The sequence below is a fragment of the Microcebus murinus genome, chromosome 1 (genome assembly GCF_040939455.1).
Source record: "Microcebus murinus isolate Inina chromosome 1, M.murinus_Inina_mat1.0, whole genome shotgun sequence".
NCBI lineage: Eukaryota > Metazoa > Chordata > Mammalia > Primates > Cheirogaleidae > Microcebus > Microcebus murinus.
Window position 1 is genome coordinate 79,067,767 of NC_134104.1, and position 27,092 is coordinate 79,094,858.

The 27,092-nt window shown below is 44.0% G+C and overlaps 2 protein-coding genes and 1 pseudogene across 2 annotated transcripts; 1 reads left to right on the forward strand and 2 right to left on the reverse strand.

Moving 5' to 3' along the window:
* Nucleotides 1-242: 242 nt before the first annotated feature.
* On the reverse strand, nt 243-7,965 carry LOC105855778 (5-hydroxytryptamine receptor 3E). Its single transcript, XM_076003554.1, has 8 exons — nt 7,899-7,965; nt 5,714-5,880; nt 2,708-2,817; nt 2,381-2,550; nt 1,542-1,702; nt 962-1,166; nt 587-802; nt 243-469 (listed from the first exon to the last, which is right to left on the reverse strand). Exons 1-8 carry the CDS (start codon nt 7,963-7,965, stop codon nt 243-245), a joined length of 1,323 nt encoding a protein of 440 aa, XP_075859669.1.
* Nucleotides 7,966-8,392: 427 nt separating this feature from the next.
* On the forward strand, nt 8,393-11,572 carry LOC142871007 (high mobility group protein B2 pseudogene; annotated as a pseudogene).
* A 5,947-nt stretch (nt 11,573-17,519) lies between these two features.
* On the reverse strand, nt 17,520-22,951 carry LOC105855830 (5-hydroxytryptamine receptor 3C-like). Its single transcript, XM_012737038.2, has 9 exons — nt 22,885-22,951; nt 21,446-21,615; nt 20,963-21,007; nt 20,140-20,249; nt 19,705-19,874; nt 18,871-19,031; nt 18,292-18,496; nt 17,864-18,079; nt 17,520-17,749 (listed from the first exon to the last, which is right to left on the reverse strand). The coding sequence occupies exons 1-9, from the start codon at nt 22,949-22,951 to the stop codon at nt 17,520-17,522; spliced, it is 1,374 nt and encodes a 457-aa protein (XP_012592492.2).
* Nucleotides 22,952-27,092: the final 4,141 nt, after the last annotated feature.

The following is a 27,092-nucleotide window of genomic DNA, read 5'->3' on the forward strand; positions in this document are numbered from 1 at the left end:
ACATAAAGGGGTCCTAGAACCACACGGTAGGACTGAGGGAAGCCAACGGAATGCAGGACCAAGGGGAAAATGTTTGGGACTGGATAAGACTGACCAGCAGGGCTAGATTGGTATACATGGAATACAGCAGGGACTGGTAACTTTGGGGATATGACAGTTGGTTCTTGGGAAAGGGTGAAGACTTGGCTGGTCCCTGGAGGCCAGAAGCAGCAGCTGGGATCTGCAGGAGCAGATAGAAATGCTCAGGTGTTCCAGAGGCCGATGACGGTGAGGATGGAGGAGGCCATGAAGAGCAGGTAGAGGCGGAAGAGCAAGGTGTCCATCATGTGGCTGAACTGCACCCACAGCTCCACCCTGTGCTGCTTCTGGGCCTCCTGCTCCCGCTGGGCCCTTGTCCATCCTGAGCCCCGAGCTTCTGCCTCTCTGGGACCTGGCATCTGCCCTGCTAACACTTCTGGCTCCTTCACACCTACAGAAAGACAGAGACTGAGCCCTAGGCTGTGAAAGTTATCTGCCCAGGGAGAGAAGCAGGGGCAGAAAAGTGGGGGTGTGAGAAGAGCAAGTGTGGGGGGCCGACTTCCCTCACCAGGCAGCTGGGTGGGGGGCAGGCCAAGGCCCTCGTTCCCCTTGTGGGACGCAGTGGGGCAGCATTTCCTTGGGCAGGTGCAGTGCAGCAGCAGGGAGTGGAGCCACCCCGGCATGGGTGGGGGCTGGGTGGTGGCCAGGTGCAGCAGGTAGGTGATGAAGACAGTCTCCAGCAGGCTGAGCACCATCAGCGACAGGCACAGGGCAAAGTAGACACCTGGAGGGAAGGTGGGCCTGTGTGAGGGCCAGAGGGACCACCCAGGACTTCTCTCTTCTGATCCCACCTTGGCAAGCATGAAGACTCCTTTCCCCAGTACACCTCCCTTCCCTGAGCTAGCTCCCATTCTTCTCTTCCCAAAGGTTGGAGGAGCCATACTGATGAGGGGGGTGCCACTGGTGGGGAGTAAGTCATTCATCATGAGCAGGAAGACGTTGTAGCCCAGCAGGAGGGTTATCTTGAATGGGGCGCGATTCCCACTTTCTGCTGGCAGGTAGAAGCTCATGGCGTCAATGGCCATGAGAAAGCCACTGGGCACCAGGAGGTTTATGATGTAGAGGCTGGGCCTGCGCCTGATGGCCACCTGGTGGGGAGGGAAGTGAGGGGAGTATATATGGGGTGGGAGGAAATCCAAATTCAGAAATAGCAGCTCACTGCTAGGAATAGAAGCGATTGTTTCTGTCTCTGCCTTTTTCATTGGTCTGATAACACCCTGGGATCTGGAGCTATGTGGCATGCAGCTTCATAATCTGATATAGAACCAGCCAAGAGGGTTAGGCCAGAGCCATGAATTTTAGGATGGAGAGTGAGGCTGGGCAGCCAGGAGAGAGAGTTCTGGCCTCAGGCAGAAAGTGGTAAGGTTGAGAGACCTTGAAACTTCGGAGATACTCATTTGGTGGAGATTCTAGGCAAGGGCAAGAGCAATCAAGGAAAGAAAAGCAAAGGCCTCCGAGCTCACATAGAACATAATCTGATCGTATAGTTTGTCTCCCACCAACATCCTTGGAGAGGCCTTGTTGATGCTCAGGAGCTCCCACTCTCCGTGGGTCTGAACGATGTCCCGGGATGTGTCTGCTATCTCCCACACTTCTTTCTCCATGCCCAGCAACATTTTTTCCACTGAAAGTGAGACCCATCCAGATCATCTTCCAAGGATATAGTTTCGTAGCTCAACTGCACTCTTGTTTCCCATCTTTTCATTCAGCAAATATTTTTTAACAACTACCATATGCCAGGAAGTTTGCTAGGAGCTTGGGATGGTGATAAACAAGACAGATGTGGGTTCTGCCTTTATGGAAAATATTTTTGCATCCAAAGAGCCTTTATTCTTTGCTCCACCCATACTCCTTGGTCACCATTTACTCACAGTTACTTTATATTTTATTTTATTTTTTATTTTATTTTATTTTGAGACAGAGTCTCGCTTTGTTGTCCAGGCTAGAGTGAGTGCTGTGGCGTCAGCCTAGCTCACAGCAACCTCAAACTCCTGGGCTCGAGCGATCCTTCTGCCTCAGCCTCCCGAGTAGCTGGGACTACAGGCATGCGCCACCATGCCCGGCTAATTTTTTATATATATATCAGTTGGCCAATTAATTTCTTTCTATTTATAGTAGAGACAGGGTCTCGCTCTTGCTCAGGCTGGTTTTGAACTCCTGACCTTGAGCAATCCGCCTGCCTCAGCCTCCCAGAGAGCTAAGATTACAGGCGTGAGCCACCGCACCCGGCCTATATTTTATTTTTTATTGCCTTGTTGGTTGTTTTCATTCACCCCATCCCTGAGACCCCACTGCAACTCACCTGTGTAGAGGAATGACCTGAAGGTGAGTGTGCAGTTCTGTTGGTCAAAAGGGAAGTAGAAAATGTCCAGGCTACAGATGCTGGTCACCTTCATGGGTTTCTTATACCTGATGCGACCATCATTACTTACATATGCTGTGAGGCCCTGCGGGGTCTTATCCACATCCATGCTAGAAGAGAGATGAGGTGGGAGGCAGGTGCTCTTGTTTTTCTCTTATCTCTCTGGTTGTTTCTTAGCCATCTAAAGACCACTTATGGTAGTCCCAATGGTAATCTCCATTGATATCAGGAGATGGGACTTCCCTCCAGCTTTCCCCCAATACGCACAACTCAACGATGAAAATGTCTGGGAGCCACAGGTTCTTGGTTGCCACACTGATCTTGGTGATGCCCTTACACTTCTTTGGGTTCCAGCTGATAAATGGGTTATCCCAGACCTACAGGCCAGGTGGAGGAGAGGTGAGAGCCTGACATGGATTGGAGTTATTTTCTCCTGCCCTTCAATTTCCTCTTTAAAAAAACAGAAGTTATAGAATATTTCAAGCATATAGTAAAATATATAAAACAATATAACATCTGTTTATCTACCTCCCAATTTTGTAGAGTCAGTATTTTCCCCCAAGTAATCATAATTACAGATAAAATTGAACCTTCCTGTGTTCATTTCTTTATAAATTTTGACCCCTCTGCTTTTCTACTTTAGTGAGAAATTACTGATGATCAGGGGAAATACTTTCCTTTTATAGTAGGCATAGATTTAGAGCTGAAAGATCAGTACCTCAGCCTCTCTGAGCTAGAATTTCCTCAGTGTGAAATAAGGGTAGTAGTGGGTATAAATGAAATAGGGCAGATGGAAGGATTTGTAAACTGTAATGTTGTTTGGAGATTATTATATGTTAGGATTAATATCTAGCAAGGTCTTAATTATCTCCCACTGGTCTCTATTTTGAGGAGAGAACAAGCCCTTGGGTTCTCTGAAGCCAAGAGCCTTAGTGGTCTTCCCTTATTTGGCAGATGCTAGATACTATCTTCTCTTGCCTTCGTGGTGACCAGCTCTCTTTTCCAAGGCTGAGTAACTTTCTCTGGAAAATGTCTTCAAGGACTGTCTAACTCTGGGTGGGCTTGTCTAGTCTTGAGGTACTTTTAATGTCAGCAGCTGCAGTTTGAAGCCACGGCCAGAAAAGGGGGTTCTATGGGTATTAGAGGTTCTATGGGTATTAAGGTTTGCATGAGATCAATGCTTCTCAAACTTCACTGTGCATATGAAACACCTGGGGATCATGTTGAAATGCAGATTCTGATCCAGTGGGTAGGGTGACTGATTTATCCTGGTTTGCTAGGAACTTTCTTGGTTTTAGCATTGAAAGTCCCATGACCTGAGGACCCTCAGTTTGGACAGGCTGGGATGGCCAGTCACCTTAGGTGGGACCTGAGATCAAGTTCCTTCCTTCCTTCCTTCCTTCCTTCCTTCCTTCCTTCCTTCCTTCCTTCCTTCCTTCCTTCCTTCCTTCCTTCCTTCCTTCCTTTCTCTCTCTTTCTTTCCTTTCTTTCTTTCTCTCTCTCTCTCTCTCTTTCTTTCTCTTTCTTTCTTTCCTCTCTCTCTCTCTCTCTCTTTCTTTCTTTCTTTCTTTCTTTCTTTCTTTCTTTCTTTCTTTCTTTCTTTCTCTTTCTTTCTTTCTTTCTTTCTTTCTTTCTTTCTTTCTTTCTTTCTTTCTTTCCTTTCTTTTCTTTCTTTTCTTTCTTTCTTTCGACAGAGTCTCACTCTGTTGCCTGGGCTAGAGTGCCGTGGCGTCAACCTAGCTCACAGCAACCTCAAACTCCTGGGCTCAAGTGATCTTCCTGCCTCAGCCTCCTGAGTAGCTGGAACTACAGAAGTGCACCACCATGCCCGGCTAATTTTTTCTATATATTTTTAGTTGGCCAATTAATTTCCTTCTATTTTTAGTAGAGACGGGATCTCGCTCTTGCTCAGGCTGGTTTTTGAACTCCTGACTTTGAGCGATCCTCCTGCTTCGGCCTCCCAGAATGCCAGGATTACAGGCGTAAGGTGAGGTACCGCACCCTGCCTCAAGTACATTTCTAATAAGCTTCCAGTCATTTTCTTCCTAAACCCCTCTTGTTTTCTAATCAATGCACTTAAAATATAAACTTTCCACTGAGTTATGCTTTGGCTACATTCTGTAGATTTTCACATGTATGCGCTCCATTTCAAGTTCATAATTTCTTTAAAAAAATTTTTTTTAAATTTTTTTGAGACAGGCTCTTGCTTTGTCACCTAGGCTGGAGTGCAGTGGTGTGATCATAGCTCATTACAGCCTTGAATTCCTAGGCTCAAGTGACCCTCCTGCCTCAGCCTCCCAAGTAGCTAGGACTACAGTCACTCACCACCACGCCCAGCTAATTTTTAAATTTTTTGTAGAGATGAAGTCTCGCTGTGTTGCTGAGGCTGGTCTCAAACTCCTGGCCTCAAGCAGTCCTCTTGCCTCAACCCCCCAAACTGCTAGGATTATAGGCATGAACCGCTGCACCCAGTCTAGGTTAAGATTCTTAATTATGCTGTTAAAAATCACTATATACATTTATTCTTTTTCTACTCAACTTTTGAAAGCAGTATATTGATGCCTCTCACCATTATGGTGGAGTTTTCAGTTTCTCCTTCATGTGTTCCAAAGTGATGTTAGGTACATAAAAAGTCTTAATTATTATATCTTTGTTTAAAATCCTTTCTGACACTAAATGAAGGGAGAGAATAAAGTGTTGGCCATACCATTTCCAGCCACAGGAACGATGACAAGAGCTGTAGCTGTTCATCCTGCCGAAAGAATTTCCTGTTTCCAGCATGTAAGAAGTCTTTTCATCCCCCCTTCACATTTTCATTGACCAACCTCCAAGGTATATAAAGGGGATGCTGTGATCAAGGCCAACATTATAAGTCTAGGACAAAAGCTTGATCAAAACACATGTGTCCAGCCACGGGCAGGGGAGTTCACCGCAGGGCTAGAGGAAAGCAGTGCTTCTCAACCTGGCTGTAACTTAGAATAACCCAGAGCTCGCAAATACCAATTGCCTGGGTTTCATCCAAACAGAACCTCTGGTGGATCCTGGACACTGGTATGCAGCCAGGGTGAGAAGAAAAGATTCTCTTCCATGTGCTGTTATACCTCACCTTTGTGCTGAATGGCACAAAGCTTCTTTGAGATCCCCATGCCAGGCAAATGCCCTATAGCAATGGTGGAGGAAGCTGCAGTGCGGCTAAGGGCTTTAGGGGCCACCTTGCCAGGGGCTGGGAAAAAGTTAAGGACACTAGGGATGACTAGAGGGGCCAGCACGCACCACGTCTTTGATGGCAGACATCGTAAAGGAGATGTTGACTCGGGTGGGGATGCTGAGGTTGGTGGCTGGACGAAAGGCCTTTCTGTCAAACACCACATCCAGAGCAGCGGGATCCACCCCATGTTGTTCAAACCCTGAGCAATCGATGGTGAAAGTACTGCTCCTTCCTGTAGTGGACATCAGACATGAGAGACGAGGGAGAGAACAGGAGAACTGTGTGTTCCTTATACGAGAGGGGCCCCAGGGCAGGGCCTGGGGTAGCCCATTATAATAATGATAACATTTATTGAGCATTCACTATGTGTCAGATATATCCAGGGGTCCTCAAACTATGGCCCGGAGGCCACATGCGGCCCGCCGAGGACATTTAACCGGCCTGCTGGGTGTTTTTGCCACCGCTGCCTGTCCTGCTTAGCAGCCGACTCGTCCTGGGCCCACAGTGCGCATGTGTGGAATGTGCCACCCTCTCCAATGGCCTTCCAATAGTCTGATTGACAGTGAACTAGCCCCCTGTTTAAAAAGTTTGAGGACCCCTGTAAGCCCTTTAAATGGAGTACCCCATTTATTCCTCCCAATCCCCCATCAGGAGATACTGTTTTTATCCTCATGTAATAACCAAGTTAACTAAGATACAACAAGAGGGAGTGACTTCCCAAAGTTAAACAGATAAAACAAGCAGAAGCTGGACTTGGTCTGATCCCAAGTTTGGTTGCTGCTGCTGTGCTATGCGCCCCCTGCCCCATGATGAAGAAGGGGGAGGGCGTCACTGAGAGGCGTCCAGCTGCTGGGCACTTCCTGCCGAGGCAGGGAGGATGGGTGAGCTGAAATGCAAATGATGGAAGCTAATGTGGTAAGCTCATTTAGGGCTCCAGCCTCCTGTCTAATATTTCTGTCTGCAAGCAAAGCATGCCCAAATCTGTATGCAAACTGAGCCCTGGAACAGTGATAGTCATCAGATAGGATTACTGTCCTGGGGCCCTGAAGAGAACATACCTATTTTCATCTTGACTGTCGCAACCTTCTCCCTACTTTGCTGCTCAAACCTACTATCAGCTTTCTAGTTTGAGGCTTTTTAGAAAAAATTTTTATTTTTAATGTGCATATAATAATTGTCCATGTTTATTAGTTTGAGGCTTTTGAGGTGTTGCCCTCCGCCCTCTTCTGACTAATAACAATTCGAGTTTTCTACTGGTAGAGATTTGTTGGAGAAGCAACAATCTGGAATAAGAGAGATGGCTGATGGCCTCTGTGCCAATGACATCAAGCCCTACCCATTCCCACAGTCACAATGCTCTCCAGGCACAGCCTTGAATCGCTTGAGTATTCATTTGTCAATTCCTGGCTGCAAGTTCCCAGAGGAGCTTTTAAAATGTTCCTACTGCCTAGACCAGGGGTACAAGTTGTGTCTTTTTCCTGTACTGGCCTTTGACGTCACCTCTCATCCAGTCCTTTCCTGTGTCCACTTATCTGAAGTCCTGTGACAACCTAAGCGGGAAAGCTGACATTTATCAGCACTTAACAAAGGCCAGGCACTGTGTTACCCACTTTCTCTAATTGAATCATCACAACTCTACAAGGCTGGTCCTATTTTACAGATGAGGAAACTGGAGCTCAGAGAAATTAAGCAACTCACCCAAGTTGCTAGTCACACAACTAGCAAAGTGAGGGACCAAGATTCAACCTCAGGTCTGTCTGTCTCCAAAGCCCATGTTCTAGCCACTCTACCATGTTTGCTCACTGGAAGAAAAGCACACACTCCCTTTTCACCCTTGACCTGTTGCCCTCTGGCATCTTACCTAACCTATAGCCCTTGGATTTGGTAGGTGGATGGAGAAGTTATGGCTAATGTGGGCACTTTGCTAGTAGGTGAGTTTCATACCTGTACAGAGAAAGAATTATACCTGTGGCTAGAAAGATAGGTGGATATAGAAGCTGAATGGAAGAGAAGACAATTGTGGATGGTTCATGGGAAGAAAAATAGAAGTGCTCTTGTGTGGCATGTAACTAGAAGGGGATTTTCCATAGTTCAGAGAAGGAAAGTCTATCTGGGCATCACAGTATTATAGTTATGAAAGAACTATGCCCATCTCAGATAATCTCTAGGAGTTGGGAATTTGAAAGACATACCTAGATGTTCTACCAGGGAGGGTTATTCCTTTGTCCTCTGTCATTGCCCCTTTCTTACCTTGAAGCAGAAGACTGAGAACAAGGTAGAAAGGAAATCTCTCCCTGTGGAAACAGCTTCCTTCCATCTCCTTTGTCTAAATTCTTCTCTGAGCATGTACTGGGACCCAGGATGTCCAGATTACAGACACATGGGCCACACCTAGAGTCTGACTTTGAATACTGATAGCATTGGTTGACCACTGACATTTGTAACCTTCCCAGAAAGAGAGCTCTGGTTGTCTTATTCTTGCCTATGCTTGAGGTTCAGTTTACTTTCTCTCAGTCTTAGATATTTCACTACAATGTTTATGGTTATAGATAGTTTATATTGATCATGTTCAGATCTTTGAATGATCCCTCAATCTGAAGATTCATTTCTTCAATTCTGGAAAATTCTCAGCCACTTAAAAAATATTGTGTTTCTTCTATTCTTTCTCTATTAGACGTATGGCAGATGGTTTCCTTCTATCTTACATGCCTTTTTTGACATTATAACAAGTCACAAACCTAGTGGCTTAAGGAAGTACACTTTATTACCAGTATTTTATGGTTCTGTAGACTAGAAGTCTGAGTCGGGTCTCACTGGGCTAAAATCAATGTGTCAGCAGGGCTGAATTCCTTCTGGAGGCTCTAAGGGAGAATCCATTCCCTTACCTTTTCTAGCTTTTAAACTGCCTGCATTTCTTGGTTCATTGTCCCTTTCCTCCATCTTAAAAATCAGCAGCTTAGCCAGGCTTGGTGGCTTATGCATGTAATCCTATCACTTTGAGAGGCTGAGGCAGGAGGATCACTTAAGCCCAGAAGTTTGAGGTTGCAAAGAACTATGATGATGCCTCCGCATTCTAGCCCAGGCAATAGAGTGAGACCCTGTCTCAACGCCCCCTCGCCCTGCCAAAACCCCAGAAACATTGGGCCAAGTCTTTCTTACACAGCTACCTCATCTTTCTGGTTCTTATTCTGTTCTCTCTCTCTCTTTCACTTATAAGGACCCTTGTTATACATTGGGTCCATTTTCCACCTGGATAGTACAGGCTAATCTCCCCAACTGAAGGTTACCTAATTAGCAACCTTAATTCCATCTGCAGCCTTAATTCCCCCTTTTCCAAACAACCTAACATTAGTTGCAGATTCTAGAGATTAGAACACAGACATTTTTGGGGGAGATCATTATTTTGCCTGCTAACTTCTCTTTCCTATTTTCTATCTCTTTATCTGTGTGCCTAGTGATTTTCTTGGATCTAGCTGCCAGGAAACAAATTCTGTCCTCAGCTGTGCTTAAACTACCATCTAATCTGTCCACTGATTCTTGATGGGCTGGAATGTAGAATTAAAACAAACAAACAAAAAACCCACAAATATAATCTGTCCATTGAGTTTTTAGTTTCAGTGATTATATTTTCCATTTCTAGAAGTTTTATTTGGTTCTTTCAAACATCCACCTGTCAAACCAGTTCACACCAGAGCCCTGGGAAGGAAGCCTCTCTGTTGGACCCGGCCACTCTGCAGGACTCCGAGGAAAAGCTCATACCAGGTAGATGCCATTCTGTCATCATGGGTCAAGGACACTCCAACAAACTGAGGGGCAAAATTTCCTCATATGCCTGCTTTGTGCAGACTTGCCAGCAAGAGCACAAGAAGAAATGCCCACACCCTTCTATCGGTTTTGCCAAATTCTCTAAGAAATGTTTGGAGAGATGGAAGACCATGTCTGCAAATAAAAGGCTGAAGTTTGAAGATAAGGAAAAAAGTGAGAAAACTTACAGGGAGATGAAAATTATGTTCCTCCCAAAGGTGATAAGAAAGGAAAGAAAAAAGATCCCCATGCTCCCAGAAGGGCCCCATCTGCCTTCTTTCTGTTTTGTTCTATACATTGTCCAAAGATCAAAAGTGAACCCCCGGACCTACCTATTGGGGATACTGCAAAAAAAAAACTGGGCGAGATGTGCCCTGAACAGTCAGCCAAAGATAAACAACCCTATGAACAGAAAGTAGCTAAGCCAAAGGAGAAATCTGAAAAGGATATTGTTGCATTCCGTGCCAAGGGCAAAAGGGAAGCAGGAAAGAAAGGCCCCGGCAGGCCAATAGGCTCAGAGAAGAAGCATGAATCAGAAGATGAGGAGCGGGAGGAGGAAGATGATGAAGATGACGAGGAACAGGAGAAGATGAAGAATAAATGGCTACACTGTAATGATGTGTGTGGAGTGTCTGTGTGTGCTCAGGTGGTTGTTTTGCTGAGCAAAGCAAGGAATATAAATTGAAGTGCAGCTCAATATTAGCTTCAGTATAAAAACTGTACTGATTTTTGTATAGCTGATAAGATTCTTTGTAGAGAAAATACTTTTTAAAAAATACAGATTGTCCCAGAGCTCATGGATCAGAAAAAAAAAAAAAAATACAGATTGTAGTTTTTTGAGGGGCTACTACCTACAGTTAACTTTTGATATTGAATGTTCCTAAATATTTAATGGTGTCTTTTAATTTCTTGACTTGTGTATGGCAGCACAGCAAACTTGTAGAAATTAGTGTCAGTATTCTAAAAAATCCAAAATTTACTGCTGATGCACTGAGAAGAATCCAGCTCCACTTCTAGGGTATTCCTACCAAAAATACACAAATCATGAGAAAGTTATAGACAAGCCCAAACTGAGGGATAAAATAACTACAAAATAACTGGCTTATACCCTTCAAAATACCCAGGTAATGAAAGATAAGGAAAGACCAAGGAACTGTTCCACATTGAAAGAGACTAAAGAGATAAAACAGCTAAATGCCTGGATTTGATCCTCGATTGGATCTTGAACCTATAAAAAACATTATTGGGACAATTGTCAACATTTGAATAGGGCTTATAGATTTGACAGTACATTGGATTGATATTAATTCTCTGATTTTGACGGTTGCACTGTGCTTATACATTAATAGGATAGTGTCTTATATGCACTGAATTATTCAGGGTTAATAGATCATCAACTCTGCAACTTATTTTCAATGATTTAGAAATATCCACAATTGGGAAATTGGAGTGAAGAGTACACAGGGGTGGCTGGGCGCGGTGGCTCACGCCTGTAATCCCAGCACTCTGGGAGGCCGAGGCGGGCGGATTGCTCTAGGTCAGGAGTTCGAAACCAGCCTGAGCAAGAATGAGACACCCCCCCACCCCCGTCTCTACTATAAATAGAAAGAAATTAATTGGCCAACTAATATATATAGAAAAAATTAGCCGGGCATGGTGGCGCATGCCTGTAGTCCCAGCTACTCGGGAGGCTGAGGCAGGAGGATTGCTTGAGCCCAGGAGTTTGAGGTTGCTGTGAGCTAGGCTGACGCCATGGCACTCACTCTAGCCTGGACAACAAAGTGAGACTCTGTCTCAAAAAAAAAAAAAAGAGTACACAGGGGATCTTTGTGCAATTTTTACAAATTTTATGTAAATTTTAAATCATTTTAAAATAAAAAAAGTTAAAAGAAAGGAAGAAAAGAAACAAAGAAGGAAGCAAAAGAAAAAGTGAGTCTAGTCATTCTGCGTGTATCCCTTTACTTTGAGCCAGAACTGAATTGGGGTATCGGCCTCCAGGAGAGGGCAGCAGATCTCTGGATGTGTGGTTGGAGCCTTTGGTTATAATTTTAGTGATTTTTTAATGTTAACATGGTCACATTTTTTGTTTTTCAATTTGAATCTAGAGTCTTCTAAGAATTCAAATCACTTACCTATGTAGTTTTATTAATACACAATTACTCAGGACTAATTGAATTTCTTTACTTGATATTCTTGATATGTTCTTGGTGTATTCTTACTATAAGCTTGGTATATTCATGATATATGATATATTAAGTCAGGATTATTGTATGTTATTTCTTAATATTTTTCTAAAGATTATGTTCATCCCTTTTTATGAATTGGATGTAGTGTTCATTGTCTTCTCTGAAAATATAGTTATCATACTTACAATTATTTTTTCTAAAGCTTTCTTTGGATTGACTTTGTTACCTTGTTTTCCTTTCCACAGAAACAACCAAATTCCCATGTCAGTTCCATAATTCTTGTAATGAGTTCTCATCAGATCTTTCACTTTTGAAAATTATAAGTTATAAGTGAGTAAGCTAACATAACAATTTTAAGTCTTTTGTCAACTACAGTTTTTAGTTTTACTCTGATGCTTCCCTGAAAGTTTAATGGTTTAACTACAGGCCAGATTGCTTTGTCTTCAACAAAAGAGTGTCTCAGAATCCTGTGGGAAAGGACTATGCCAGATGCTTTGGCCATAGTATCTGACTGCACTGCTTAAACAACTTTGAAACCATCCGAGTGAACTGAGGATTTCTAGAACAACAGTTGAGAAGCCAATGAGTTCATGACACCGTTAACCCAAGATCCAGTGGAACAAGAATCGATTACATAGGACTGAATGAACTAGGGAAGTATGATTGTAGTTTTTGTTGGAAATATTGTTGATATTATTGTAATGTTCTATTTTCTGGCTATTTAAGGAATAAGGAGATCACCCAGATCCGACCATCAGAGTATCTTGGCAGGGCTTTGTCTTAGAATTTTATAGGGAGGAGGAGGCAAGTTATAGGTGGGGTGATTTATAGTTGGGATTGTTTTGCAATCAGGGGAAGTCTCAGTCAGTTACCTCAACAGGAAATGTTGACCTCTGTGTCTAGGTAGTTTCAGAGGAAAAACAGTTCTAATCTCAGCTAATTATGCATGTGACAAAGAATAGAGATAGAAGGTCTATGTCTGGCCTTGTTGGCAAATTCAGGCAACAGGGGAAAAGTCCGTGTTTGGTTTGGTAAAGGTCAACAGTGTCACCTATGTATGAGTCCAACAGGAACCATGAAGAAGAATAGACAGTGAGTCTTGTCTATTTATATGGGGAGGCTGGTTCTTTTCAGTAATCCATTTCCCAGAGCACGAAAGGTTGGGAGGATTTCTTAAACATTGGTGTTTTCTGGGAACACAGAACTCAAGCAAAGTTCAACATTGTCAATATGCAAACTCTATCTCATCTTGTAGAGTTCCTTCCCGCCTGTGGAAAAAGCACTTTTTCTTCCATTTGCAATTTGATATCTTTGTGAATTCGTGCTTCTTGACTTTTCCTTTGAACATTTTATAACACCTGCCTGGTTCTCCCATATTCTATGACCCAATACTTTAACATGTTCCTTTTTTATATATATACATTTTTTTGAGACAAGGTCTCACTTTGTTGCCTAGAGTGCAGTGGCATCATCATAACTCATGGCAATCTCCAACTCCTGGGCTCAAGCAATCCTCCTGCCTCAGCTTCCTGAGTAATTGAGACTACTGGTGTGTGCCTCCATGCCTGGCTAATTTTCTTATTTCTGTAAAGACAGGGTCTCGCTATGTTGCTCAGACAGGTCTCAAACTCTTGGGCTCAAGCGATCCTCCCACCTTGGCCTCTCAAAATGCTAGGATTACAGATGTGAGCCACCATGCCTGGCCTCGCTTTTTTTTTTTTTTATTTGAATGAAAATAGTGATCTTCTCTTTTTCTGAAAATTGTTTTTTCAGCAGTACATTCCATAGAGTCTATTCAGATCTTACCAGTTATACATGCATTTATTTGTGTGTGCAAACAAGCCAGTTTCCCAGGGTTCTTGTGATAGGCCAGGAAATTGTGAGAGTTGGGGAAGACAGGTTAGTCCAAAGGCTCCTGGTAGCCACAGTGAAGACTGACACTCTGAGGTTAAGAATTATCAAGTTGAGGCCGGGCGCTGTGGCTCACGCCTGTAATCCTAGCTCTTGGGAGGCCGAGGCGGGCGGATTGCTCAAGGTCAGGAGTTCAAAACCAGCCTGAGCAAGAGTGAGACCCCGTCTCTACTATAAATAGAAAGAAATTAATTGGCCAACTGATATATATATAAAAAATTAGCCGGGCATGGTGGCACATGCCTGTAGTCCCAGCTACTCGGGAGGCTGAGGCAGGAGGATCGCTTGAGCCCAGGAGTTTGAGGTTGCTGTGAGCTAGGCTGACGCCACGGCACTCACTCTAGCCTGGACAACAAAGCAAAACTCTGTCTCAAAAAAAAAAAAAAAAAAGAATTATCAAGTTGAATGAGGTGGGATTTCTTTGGTGGGGATCATTCTAAATTTAGAGTATTACATTTAATTTTTCATATTTAGGAATTATTATTTCTGCACTCCTTGGCAATAGCCTGGATATGTTAAAACATGGGATTAAGAGTTTGACAAATTTGAGTTCAAATTCTGCTTCTACCACTTACTATGTGATCCTGGGAAGGATGTTGACCTGTTTCTACTTTGGTGTTCTCATCTGTAAAGTGGGAATAATATTGGTATCTACCTCATAGAATTGCTGTCAGAATCAAATGAGATCTGGGAGGCCAAGGCGGGCGTATTGCTCGAGGTCAGGAGTTTGAAACCAGCCTGAGCAAGAGCAAGACCCCGTCTCTACTATAAATAGAAAGAAATTAATTGGCCAACTAATATATATAGAAAAAAATTAGCCGGGCGTGGTGGCACATCCCTGTAGTCCCAGCTACTCCGGAGGCTGAGGCAGCAGGATTGCTTGAGCCCAGGAGTTTGAGGTTGCTGTGAGCTAGGCTGACGCCATGGCACTCACTGTAGCCTGGGTAACAAAGTGAGACTCTGTCTCAAAAAAAAAAAAAAAAAAAAAAGAATCAAAGAAGATAATGAATGTAATGGGCTTGCCATATAGAAAGTACTCAGTAAATTTGTCTATTATTATTATTATCAAAATAACTTTTCTGGCCGGGCGCAGTGGCTCACGCCTGTAATCCTAGCACTCTGGGAGGCCCAGGCGGGTGGATCGCTCAAGGTCAGGAGTTCGAGACCAGCCTGAGCAAGAGCAAGACTCCGTCTCTACTAAAAATAGAAAGAAATTAATTGGACAACTAAAAATATATAGAAAAATGTAGCCAGGCATGGTAGTGCATGCCTGTAGTCCCAGCTACTCGGGAGGCTGAGGCAGGAGAATCACTTGAGTCCAAGAATTTGAGTTTGCTGTGAGGTAAGCTGATGCCACGGCACTCTAGCCCAGGCAACAGAGTGGGACTCTGTCTCAAAAAATAAAAAATAAATAACCTTTGTAGTCCAAACCAGTAGGAAGAGGCCTAAATTAACCTTTCATGAAAACCTGCAGAAGCCATCACACCTCTGCTTCACTCCAGGCCTCTTAATATTTGAACAAACAGAATACTTGCTCAGTAAGGACAAGTGAAATTACATTTCATCAACTCATCAACTTCAACAGTAGATCAATGATGAAAATCTCAGGTGCATACTATTGCTATGTAGTCCTTGATTTCTTTGAGACTTTTATGTTTCTTTTCCTGTAACTTTGTTTTTATAATAAAGACAATTCGGTAAGTCTACGAATGTGGTTTTATTTATAGATTTTTATAAGTCTGTTTATATAAATTATTTTATAAATCAGAAAAGGAATCTGACAACATGTCCAAATTTTAGTTGGGGAAGTGTGGGTAGTGTAGGTATACTATTAATATACACAGGGTGCTCTTTTGCATATACCATAAGGTTACTAATGACCTCAGCAGGGTTTCAGTGGAGGCCCCACTAGGGGTGGTGAGGACCTCCCAAAGGACTGACAAATCCAAGTCCTTTTCTTCAGGTTTTTCTTTCAATTTTATAAATCACTAAGGACCACTTCTGACAACCTGCTAAAATCCTCAGGATTCAAATTTGGCATTCTACTAAAATCCTGTAATCTCTGTGAAAATCACAACACTCTTGCCTTCAAGCAGACATGAGGATTTCTAGGGAGTTTTCAAATATACCAAAGCCTGGGCCCATGCTAAAGGTTCTGCTTTAATTGGTTTGGGGTGAGACCTAGGCAGTAGGATTATTTAAAAAGCTCCTCATATGATTCTAATGTGCTGCCAGGATTAAGAACCCTTGTTCCAGGGTTCTTAAGCATCCTCCCCCTGTGTGCCGCCCCCCACCAGCATTATAGCATTTTCCCTTCAGTGTCACTCAACAGAACTTTAAAAACATGTTCTACATTTAATTGAAGTTATTTAACATATAGTAATATGTTTTATTTCTCCTGCTAGGCTACAAGCTCTTTGAGGACAAAGCTTATGTTTGATTCATCCTCAAATCTCCAAATGCCCTTAGCCAAGGGCATTTGTTCTTACTATCTATCTATCTATCTATCCCCTGTGCCCAATAAACATTTGTTAACTGTATATCTGAAGCTTAGCCATAAAAGAGAACTACAAAAGAAAAAAAGTCCTAAAGAGAGCTGTATAACCTTAGGCAAGTAACATACCCTCTGATCTTGATAAACATTTGTTTTTGTTTTTTTTTTAACTTCAAGGCTTATTTATTCTGAACTTGAAAGTGACTCTGAAGAAAGAAGTAGGTGGAAATAATATGAACAGAACTTTATCCCAAGTCACTGAGTTGAGATAAGGGAGTTCTAGGATATTGACACCCTCACCCACCACTCCTGGGGAAGCCATTATCCCTTTAGATAGCTCAGCATATGACTCAGGAGAGTTGGGAGTGGGGAAGGCCAGTGACAACCCGGGAGAGGCTGTTGGAGAGGCCCTAGGAGATAGTCCACCTGACTTCTCCATGGAACCTATAAAGTGCCATGAGCAAAACTACGGGCATCAGGAGACATACCCAACAAGAGCCCTGGAGAGACAGAAGGCTGTGCTATGGGCAGAGGGCAGCAAGGGGACAGATGGTCCTCCCGCCTCTGGCCCTGGGGCTGGCTGTATCCTGCCCTGCCCTGCCCAGGGTGAGGCACCCAGGGCTCTCCTGGCCCTTATCCCCCTCCCCCAACACTGGGAAGACCTGGGAGCCCCACCTCCCTCTCACTTCCTTCCATCCTGTGTCTGTCTCCTTCCTCCCAATAAACATTTATTAAATGCATGTCTGAAGCCTAGCTCTAAGAAAAAAACTACAAAAAAATAACAATAAGTCCTTAAAAAAGAGCTCAATGACCTCAAGCAAGTTACGTACCCTCTCCTGGGGTGTTGTGAAATAATGCATCTGACCCTTGTCCTGCCACACAACCTAAACTGCCAGCCCCTCCCCTGTTTCGTATTCTCCCTTCTCCTTTCCCTCTGAGCACACACATTATGTTTCACTTATTTATCTTCTTTATTGTCGGTCTCTTCTCCCTCCTCTCCAAGTGAGCTCCATGAGGATGAAAGTTTTTGTCAGTTTAGTTCATTGCTGTATCTTCAGCATCCAGAACAGTGCCTCACACATAGTAGGTGCTCAATAAACATTTGTTAAAAGGAAATAACATATGTTAGCCCGTTTCCAAAAAAAGAGGTTTAATCCCTTTTCTCTACACCAGTAACATGAGTTGCTTTTCTGATAAATATCTGTAGTCATTTATTATAAATCCTTCCTTTTCCAGTAAAGATTGCATTTCCAACATGAACCTGTATATTCTGAACTCATTCTATTCTGGAAATAGAGTCTCATTTCTGGGAGTGCTGGCAGTGCTTCTATTTAAGTGCAGGCAGGGCTGGAGCGGGGATCATGGCATATCTGGGACTGCGCTCCCAGATTGCAGCAGAGGAGCAGTGTCTGGCAATGCCAGTTGAGGCTGAGGGAAACTGAACACTGGTGCTCTTGCACCATCAGAACTCAGTGCCTAGGTGCTCCAGAGGCCGATGACGGTGAGGATGGAGGAGGCCAAGAAGAGCAGGTAGAGGCGGAAGAGCAAGGTGTCCATCATGTGGCTGAACTGCACCCACAGCTCCACCCTGTGCTGCCTCTGGGCCTCCTGCTCCCGCTGGGCCCTTGTCCATCCTAAGCCCCCAGCCACCTCTGCCTCTCCGGGGCCTGGCGACTTCTCCACCAACTCTACTGGCTCCTTCAGGCCTGTGGAAAGGACAGAGACTCAGCTCTGGGCTGTGAAGGTCACCTGCCCAGGGAGGGAGGGGCAGAGAAGTGGGGGTGTGGGAAGAGCAAGTGTAGGGGGCCGACTTCCCTCACCAGGCAGCTGGGCGGGGGGCAGACCCAGGCCCTTGTTCCCCTTGTGGGACGCAGTGGGGCAGCATTTCCTTGGGCAGGTGCAGTGCAGCAGCAGGGAGTGGAGCCACCCCGGCATGGGTGGGGGCTGGGTGGTGGCCAGGTGCAGCAGGTAGGTGATGAAGACGGTCTCCAGCAGGCTGAGCACCATCAGTGACAGGCACAGGGCAAAGTAGACACCTGGGGTGGCAGTAAGGAGCAGGTCTGAAGCAGGTCCGCAGTTACCAGCGAGCCCCCCTTTTCTGTGTCTCACACAGACAGCCCTTTCTAGGTGCCTTGGTTCTCCCTTCTGCCTCAGCAGCCTCAGCAGGTCTAGCCGGGGCACCTGTGTGCCCCGCCTCTCCTGCATATTTTTTTCTTGTTTCATTTTCCCACTGTGGGAGGGGGCATACTGATGAGTGGGGTGCCACTAGAAGGGAGTAGTTTATTCATCATGAGCAGGAAGACGTTGTAGCCCAGCAGCAGGGTTATCTTGAATGGGGCGCGATTCCCACTCTCTGCAGGCAGGTAGAAGCTGAGGGCGTCGATGGCCATGAGAAAGCCACTGGGCACCAGGAGGTTTATCACATAGAGGTTGGGCTTGCGCCTGATGGCCACCTGGTGGGGAGAGAGCAGAGAACTGGGTGAAGCTAGGACTGAAGAGAGTCAGAGGGATGGTTCTAGCCTCTTCCTTCCTTGGTGTCCTCACCCCAGCAAGGGCTCTTTCCAGGGCTGGAGGAATAGCTTTCATGTAACCGACAAGACTCCCCAATGCTAATAAAAGAAACCCTAGGCCAGAGCTGGCAGGATCAGAAAGGGCAGATGCTTTTGGAGACTTGGAGAGAGGAAGGCTGTGAGGGTTATGGTGCCCAGGGGCTTTCTGGTCTGGGGCAAGAAGTAAGAGGCTCTGGCTCTGGGACTCAGACAGGTCTGGTGAGGGAGGTGGTGGTGGGAGCATGCAGAGGACATCTATGCGAGGATCCTGGGCTCACATAGAACATGATCTGGTCAAAAAGACTGGAGCCCACGACCATCCTTGGAGTGGCCTTGCTGATGCCCAGGAACTCCCACTCCCCTTGTGTGCGGACGACGTCCTGTGAAGTATCTTTTATCTCCCACACTTCCTTTTCCATGCCCAGCAACATGCTGTCCACTGCAGGGGAGACAAACACGTAGTCAACACAAATCTGCCCAGCACCTACTCTGTGCGGGGCTTAGAGTGATGACTTAACAAACCACCTTAGCTACCTTCTCCAAATTGCCCAATAAAGTGACTTCCTTGCTCTCAATTGCCTCCTTTCCTCTTCCTTCCTTCCTTCCTTTCTTTTTTGTGAGACAGAGTCTCACACTGTTGCCCGGGCTAGAGTGCCGTGGCATCATCATAGCTCACAGCAACCTCACACTCCTGGGCTCAAGAGATCCTCTTGCCTCAGCCTCCTGAGTAGCTGAGACTACAGGTGTATGCCACAAATGCCCAACTAGTTTTTCTATATTTAGTAGAGATGGGGTCTTGCTCTTGCTCACATTGGTCTTGAACTCCTGACCTCAATTATCTTCTCCTCAGCCTCCCAGAGTGCTAGGATTACAGGCCTGAGCCACCGTGCCTGGCCTGCTCAATTGCCCCCTTTCTATGCTGGGTTTTCTGAGGAAGTCTCACACCCTCCCAAGTTCAACTCCCCCACCCAACCATCCACATGTCCCCAGTCAGCAAATATCCCCTGTCCCTGTTTATGTATTTAAAAAAATGAGTTTGCCTACGTGTGCTTCTTTGCTGCCCCACCAGTTGATCTCATTTACTTCATCCCAGAACCTCTACTACAACTTACCTGTGTAGAGGAAAGAGCTAAAGGTGAGTGTGCAGTTCTGCTGGTCAAAGGGGAAGTAGAAGATGTCCAGATTACAGATGCTGGTCACCCGCATTGGCTTGCTATATGCAATGCGACCGTCACTAGTCACATATGCAGAGAGGCCTTCTGGGGTCTGATCCACATTCATGCTAAGTGGCAAAAGGGGAGAGAGGCATGTGCCCTGGGTTTTACAACAGGTTAGTTTTCTTTTGTAAGACAGGTCTCATTAAGGTCACTATGCCATCTTTTCTGCTGACTATTTTCCCATTTCTAGGGAAGAAGTTGGTCAGCCGTGATCTTGCTTCTCTCTGAAATAAGTGTTTAGTGGCCCCACCAAATGGATTTCCCTGCACTGCCCTGGCCTGTCCCTTGCAGACAGGGCTTCCCTCCAGCTTCCCCAGCCCTGATACCCACGATTCCACGATGAAGATGTCTGGCAGCCACAGGTTCTCCGTTGTCACAGTGAGTTTATTGACATTATCACATTCTTCCGGGTCCCAGCTGATGAAAGGGTTAGCCCAGATCTAGAGCATGGAACACAGAGGGACGAGTTATGGCTGAAGCCTGGAGCTAGTTTAGTCAGCATCTCCTGCCCTTTCATTCCCTCATAAATAAATAAGTAGGTAAATGTATGTATTTTTTTCTAAATATGTGTACTATGAGCATATGATAAAACACCAGCCATTCCAGAAAGGTATGATATAAAAAGCAATGTTTTCCATGCTTGATTCACCTCAATTCAGTCCCTATCCTACCTCAGTCTCATTATTAACAGTTTCTTGTGTATCATTCTGGAAAAAGAAATTAATGCACATTCCAGCATTCATTTTTATTTACACAGAATGAGACTAAGTACATTGTTATGCATGTTGCTTTTTTGATCTCATTTCCTTTTAAATTCTGATTTCTCTTCTCCCTTTCTCTAGCTAGCAACGTCTTATTGGCCTTTATTTCCCACTCAAGGGAAACCTTCAGCTGGATGCTGGATATATTTGAGCCCTGAAGCTCACTTAGGGGCTTCCGCCTGGACGCCCCTCTTTCTCCCGGTGTTTTCCATCTGTGCCTTTCAAAGTTGATTGGCAGCCTCGGAAGTTATTTGTCACCAGCACTGGCCCCATTCTGGTTGGATTTATCTATTCCCTCGGGCACTGTTAATTTCAATAAATGTAATTTTTGCAAGCAAAACCAGAAAAAAGGGAAGGAGAAAGAGAGAAGGAAGAAGCTGAATCTCACATACCATATTGAACCATAGAAACGATGTCAGCAGCTGAAGTTGTGCATCCTGTAAAAAAAAAAAAAAAAATCCTATGCAGGATCATTAGTGGCATGAAATCAGGACCTAGTCTACCTCCTGCCATTGTTTTCTAAGTCATCCCAAGTGACAGTTTACCTTTTCAATCACAAGTCACAAAAGAAAGATAGGTCAGGAAAATGCAGGTTGCATGGAAAATGTAGGTGCAGAAATGGTATGGGGATCCCCTGGGAATGCATTTTTTGTAGAATATTTCCACAAGGGCAGGACTCATGTTCCCTGGAGAATGTTACTGCAGCATTTTCATGCATGCTTCCCCACTCCACAGGATGGACATATGACTCATACAAAATCCATTCAGGGGACTCATTGCTCATCATGGGACCAGGACAATGTTGAACTGACAATGTAAAGAGTCCTTGTTCCTTATTAGAAATCAATGGAAAGGATGTAGGAGTGAGAACTTACTACTTCCAGGATGGCAGACAGGGTGAAGGAGATGTTGACGTGAGTGGGGATGCTATAGTTGGTGACCGGACGAAAGGCCTTCTGGTTAAATATGGCCTGGAAGGCAGCGGGGTCTACCCCATCCTGGTGGAAGCCTGAGCAATTGATGGTGAAAGTGGTGTTTGCCCTTCCTGGAGAGAGCAGATGCCTTGTGAGACGGGAACAGGGCTTCTGTGTTTCCCACGGGAGAGAGGTACCAGGGCTGGGGCCTGAGAACCTCTCTGCAGAGAAGGAAAATGTGGACACTGGGAGAGAGAGGCATGTGAACCCCTCTTCCCTGGGCCAAGATTTCCTTCCTGCCAGGGCAGGGAGAATGGCTGGGCAGGTAGGCAAATGGCGGAAGCTGATGTGGTGAGCTGGGTCAGATCTCAGATCTTCCTTCCTGTGTTTTTGCTCCCGTATAAACTTATCCAAATTCGTATGCAAACAGCCCCTCCAGGGAGTCTTATTTTATACAACCCTAAAGTTTTGGTCTTTGTCTGACCATACTTTTTTCTCTCTAGCTGTATCATGATTCTTCCTCATAGTCGCTGAACAAAATTTCCCCTAAAGTGTTTTTTTTGTTCTTAATTTTTCCTTCTCACTTGCAAGTTTTTCTGTTTCCTGAAAGGGAAATTTAGAGAGAAGTAAACATAAATGTGACATAAAATATGTGAGGACTTAAGGAATGTTGTATCTGATATGAATTTATTGACGACTTACCATGTGCTGTAATCTGTACCCTTCTTGAATTCAGTGACTTCCTCTCAGGTCTGTGGGAGCCATTTTCATCATCACCATATCAAGAAGATCCCCCAAAACAACCCCCATGGGGTTGGTGGAACCATACATTGAAACGTAAAATCCCTGCCGTCTTCCTCACCCCTGATGACTACATAAAGATTGTCCCTGTAACTGTCCCCCAGCAAGTCCTCTCCCAGGCCTCCTCCACTGTATTTCCATGCCAACTGTCTCACAGGGGTCACCCCCAAACCAGAGACAAACATACCCCATGGGAAGCAAATGTTGTTCTTTTCCTCCAGCACAAGATCTTCCCAAGTGACAGGGGAGAGCAGTTAGGTTATTGTCAACAATCCCCAAGCTACACTGTTCATAGTTACTGCATCTTGGTAAAAAAGGAAAAGTCGGACATTATATATAAGGGTGGAATTGGACAGGTGGCAAAAAGGAAGGACAGACAATTTGATAGATGTCTTTGCAGGCATATGAGAGGGGGGCTGTGTGTACTGACCAGTCAAAAGGGTTTTTCATCTGCCCCTAAAGGAAAGCCAAAACATGGATACTACAGAGAATTTTAACCCCTCGGTTCTGGCTGTTCTGCAGCTCTGGAGAATGAGAAGTTTTTCTGGATGTTGCCCAGAACAGTGTTCCCATCTTCCCCTGTTCTTGCCCCATCTTACCTTGAAGCAGAAGGCTGACAGTGAGACAGAGGAGGACTCCCTGCCTTGCAGACCACCCCACTTCCATTCTCCTTTCTGGACTCTTCTCTGGGGACTCACCAGGAGCCCCCAAACCCTTGAGCTTAAAGGAGCTCGGACCACACCTTGGTTCCTGGTTTTGAATACTGCTCGTGTCAGGTGACCACTCCTTAGTGAGGCTGTGGCCAGGGAGGTCACAGCAGAGTGTCCTGCTCTGTCCCTGCCCAGGTATGCCTCTGGGCTCCAGGTAGGCAGCAAGTTGGGCCAAGACCAAGGGAGAAGTACCTATTGGCAGGCCCGTCTAGATGAGCGGTTTTATTTATTTATTTTTATTTATTTATTTATTTTGAGACAGAGTTTCGCTTTATTGCCCAGGCTAGAGTGAGTGCCATGGCTTCAGCCTAGCTCACAGCAACCTCAAACTCCTGGGCTCAAGCAATCCTTCTGCCTCGGCCTCCGGAGTAGCTGGGACTATAGGCATGCGCCACCATGCCCGGCTATAGATGAGCGGTTTTACATCTGTGTTCCAAGTACCTTTCCGAGAAAATGGAGGACCTGAGGGATGGGGCAGGTGAAGTCATTGATAACAGCCTTATCACATCCTTGTGAAACTAAGTGTGCCTCAGGGAAAGTGCATGGACCACTGGGAAAGGAATGGTGGTGGGGACTCCTACTAATTTTGGAAGGCAAAAACATGCAGTAATTTTGTTGCAGACCTAGAAACATATCCTTTACTGTGGATGTTAGGAATTATCATCAATATTGAGTTATGAAGCTCAATTGAGAAGTTAAGCTCCATTTTTAATACATAAATCTAACAGATCCCCCCAGCTAGCACCATAGCACAGATATGCGTCATTCCTTGTTTGTGCTACTGCAAAAGCCTCTTGATAAGGTGTCCTTTATCCAGTTTCTCCCCAGTGGAATCCTTTATTTTGCCATCCTCCTAAAATAGAACTCTCCTACTTAGCCTTCCTTATCTAACGTCTCCGAAAGCCTACAGCCCTGGGGCCATCAAGCAGGGTAGGTTACCAAAAGATCATTTGATGAGCTTTTTGAAAATACCTGCACACATACACACACTTCCACCTCTACTTAGGAGTGGGTGCCTGTGTGTGTTTAAAAGTGCCCAGATGGAGGCTGGGCGCGGTGGCTCACGCCTGTAATCCTAGCACTTTGGGAGGCCGAGGCGGGCGGATTGCTCAAGGTCAGGAGTTTGAAACCAGCCTGAGCGAGACCCCGTCTCTACCAAAAATAGAAAGAAATTGATTGACCAACTAAAAATATATATACAAAAAATTAGCCGGGCATGGTGGTGCATGCCTGTAGTCCCAGCTACTCCGGAGGCTGAGGCAGGAGGATCGCTGAGCCCCGGAGATTGAGGTTGCTGTGAGCCAGGCTGACGCCACGGCACTCACTCTAGCCTGGGCAACAAAGTGAGACTCTGTCTCAGAAAATAAAATAAAATAAAATAAAAGTGCCCAGATGGTCTGATTCACACTCATTGCATTGAAGCAGCCTTGCTCAGGCTGGTTTCGAACTCCTGACCTTGAGCCATCCTCCTGCCTCGGCCTCCCAGAGAGCTAGGAATACAGGTGTGAGCCACCGCACCCGGCCTGTGTCACACTTTTATAACCACAACCGCCTCTCTCCCCACCCTCCAAACTCCAACAACCATTAATCTGTTCTCCATTTCTATAAATTTGCCATTTCAAAAATGTTGTATAAATCAAACCATATGGATATAACCTTTTGGGACTGGCTTTTTCACTCAGTGTAGTTCTCTGGAGATCCGTTCAGGTTGTTGCATGTATCAATAGCCTATTCCTTTTTATTGATGTTCCGTGGTATGGATGTACCATGGTTTAACCATTCACCTGTTGGAGGACAACTGGGTTGTTTGTAGTTTTTGGCTATTATGTGTAAAATTGCTATAGACATTTGTGTACAGGGTTTTGTGTGGACACAAGCCTTCAGGAATAAATGCCTAGAAGTGCAACTGCTGGATTGTATGGTAATTGCATGTTTAGTTTTTAAAGAAACTATAACACTCTTTTCTAGAGTGGTTGTATCACTTTACATTCCTACCAGCAAAGGATGAGTGATTAAGTTTCTCTGCATTTTTAGAAATTTTGAACTTTGGGTAAGTAAGGATTTCTTAAAATAAGACCCTAAAAATCATAACTAAGAAGAAAAAGATTTAAAAAGTAAAACTTTATTCTTCAAAGGCCACTAAATGTGAAAAGTCAAGTCAAATGCTGGGAAAATATCTTTGCAACATATATAACTGACCAAAGAATGGAAAATATACAAAACAAACTTAGAAATGAATAACAAAGAGAAACAGTCTACTAGAAAAATGGACAAAAGGCACAAATTGGCCTTTTATAGAAGAGAAGATATAAACAGCCAATATGCATATAAAAATATACCAAACCTCATTTATAATTATGGTAAAGCAAATTAACTTAACATCATAATGTTACCATTTCTTAAAACAGGTGACTTCACTTTACATATCAGCATGGTTAAATCTCAAAAGCTTAATGTTGGATTGTAAAAACAAATTGCAAAATATATATAGTATGATACTATGTGATGCATGTGTGTATATATTCTAAGAGTTTATATATTTTAACAATATAGTGTTTAAAAATGTACACATATGCAGTAAAACTAAAAGAAAAAGTAATGGAATGATAAATACAAAATTCAGAACAGTTATTACCTCTTCAAGGAAAGGAACATGGAACTGCTTGGGAGGTCCTTCCAGGAGACTTCAAAGATCTTGGTAGTTGCAGGTGGGGAATGCATTTTACATTTCATCTTATACACACATCTTTTATGTTTCATCTTTACACTCATAATGTTTAAAAAACTGTTTAAAGCATTACAAAAGACCATGGGCACATTTAAAAACAACTTTATTGAGATATAATTAACATAAAATAATCTGTTTAAAGAGTATAATTTCATAAATTTTGACATATGTAGATGCCTGTGAAACCATCAGCACAGGCAATAATGAACACACTCACCATCCTCCAAAACGATCTGTGTCTCTCTGTAATCCCTCCCTCCTGCTTGTCCCTACCCCACTGTCACCACCAGGTCACCACTGATTTTCTGTTCCTATACCTCACTTTCAAATTCCCTAGAATATCATTCAGCCTTTCTTCTTTCCTTGTATATTTATTTAAAGCTATACTTTCCTTTGAAATATTTATCTTCCACAAGTTTTCATATGTATTAGGTTCAGTTGTAGGAATTTTTTAAATTCAATTTTTGTTTTTTCTTTGATCTATGAATTATTTAGAAATATACTTTTTCAGATGGGGGATGAAAACAAAGAGTAGAAATATACTTTGTCATCTACAGATGTGGAAGAAAAGGGGTATATTTTTGTTATTGGTTTCTAGTTTAATTGTATTGTAATTAATTAGAGAGGCAGCAGAACAAAATGGTTGAGAGTATGAACTTTTTTTTTTCTTTCCTTTCAAACTTTAGTACAAAAGAGTATGAACTTTAAAGCTAGATTCCCTCAGTTTGAACCCTAGGTCCACCATTTATAAGTTGAATGGTCTTGGGCTTACGTTACTTAAGCTCTTTGCCTCAGTTTCTTTAGTTTTAAAGTGGGATGATAACAGTTCCTATCCCAGAGTGTTGTTATGAGGATTAATTAAGGTAATAATAATAAAATGCTTTGAACAGTGCTGGTACATAATAAAAATGCCATGTGTTTGTTAATAATAAAATATTCAGATTACACAGTCTAATTGCTACTAAGCCTTGAGACTTGTTTTATAACCTATATGTAGTTTGTAAATGTCTCATGTATACTTGCAAAAATGTGTGTCTTCCAATATTCTGTATAGAGTGCCACATAGTCTCCTTAAATCTAATGTAACTTTGTGGCTAAAGTCTATTTTATTTTTACAAATGTGTTATCATTCACTGAGACATGTTGAAATCTCCCATTATAATGGTAGATCTGTCACTTACTCTTTGTAATTCTTTTAATTTTTGCTTTATGTATTTCAAGGCTGTTTTATGCGATGCATTCAAGTTTAGAATGTTAATATCCTCCAGGCCGGGCGCTGTGGCTCACGCCTGTAATCCTAGCTCTTGGGAGGCCGAGGCGGGCGGATTGCTCGAGGTCAGGAGTTCAAAACCAGCCTGAGCAAGAGCGA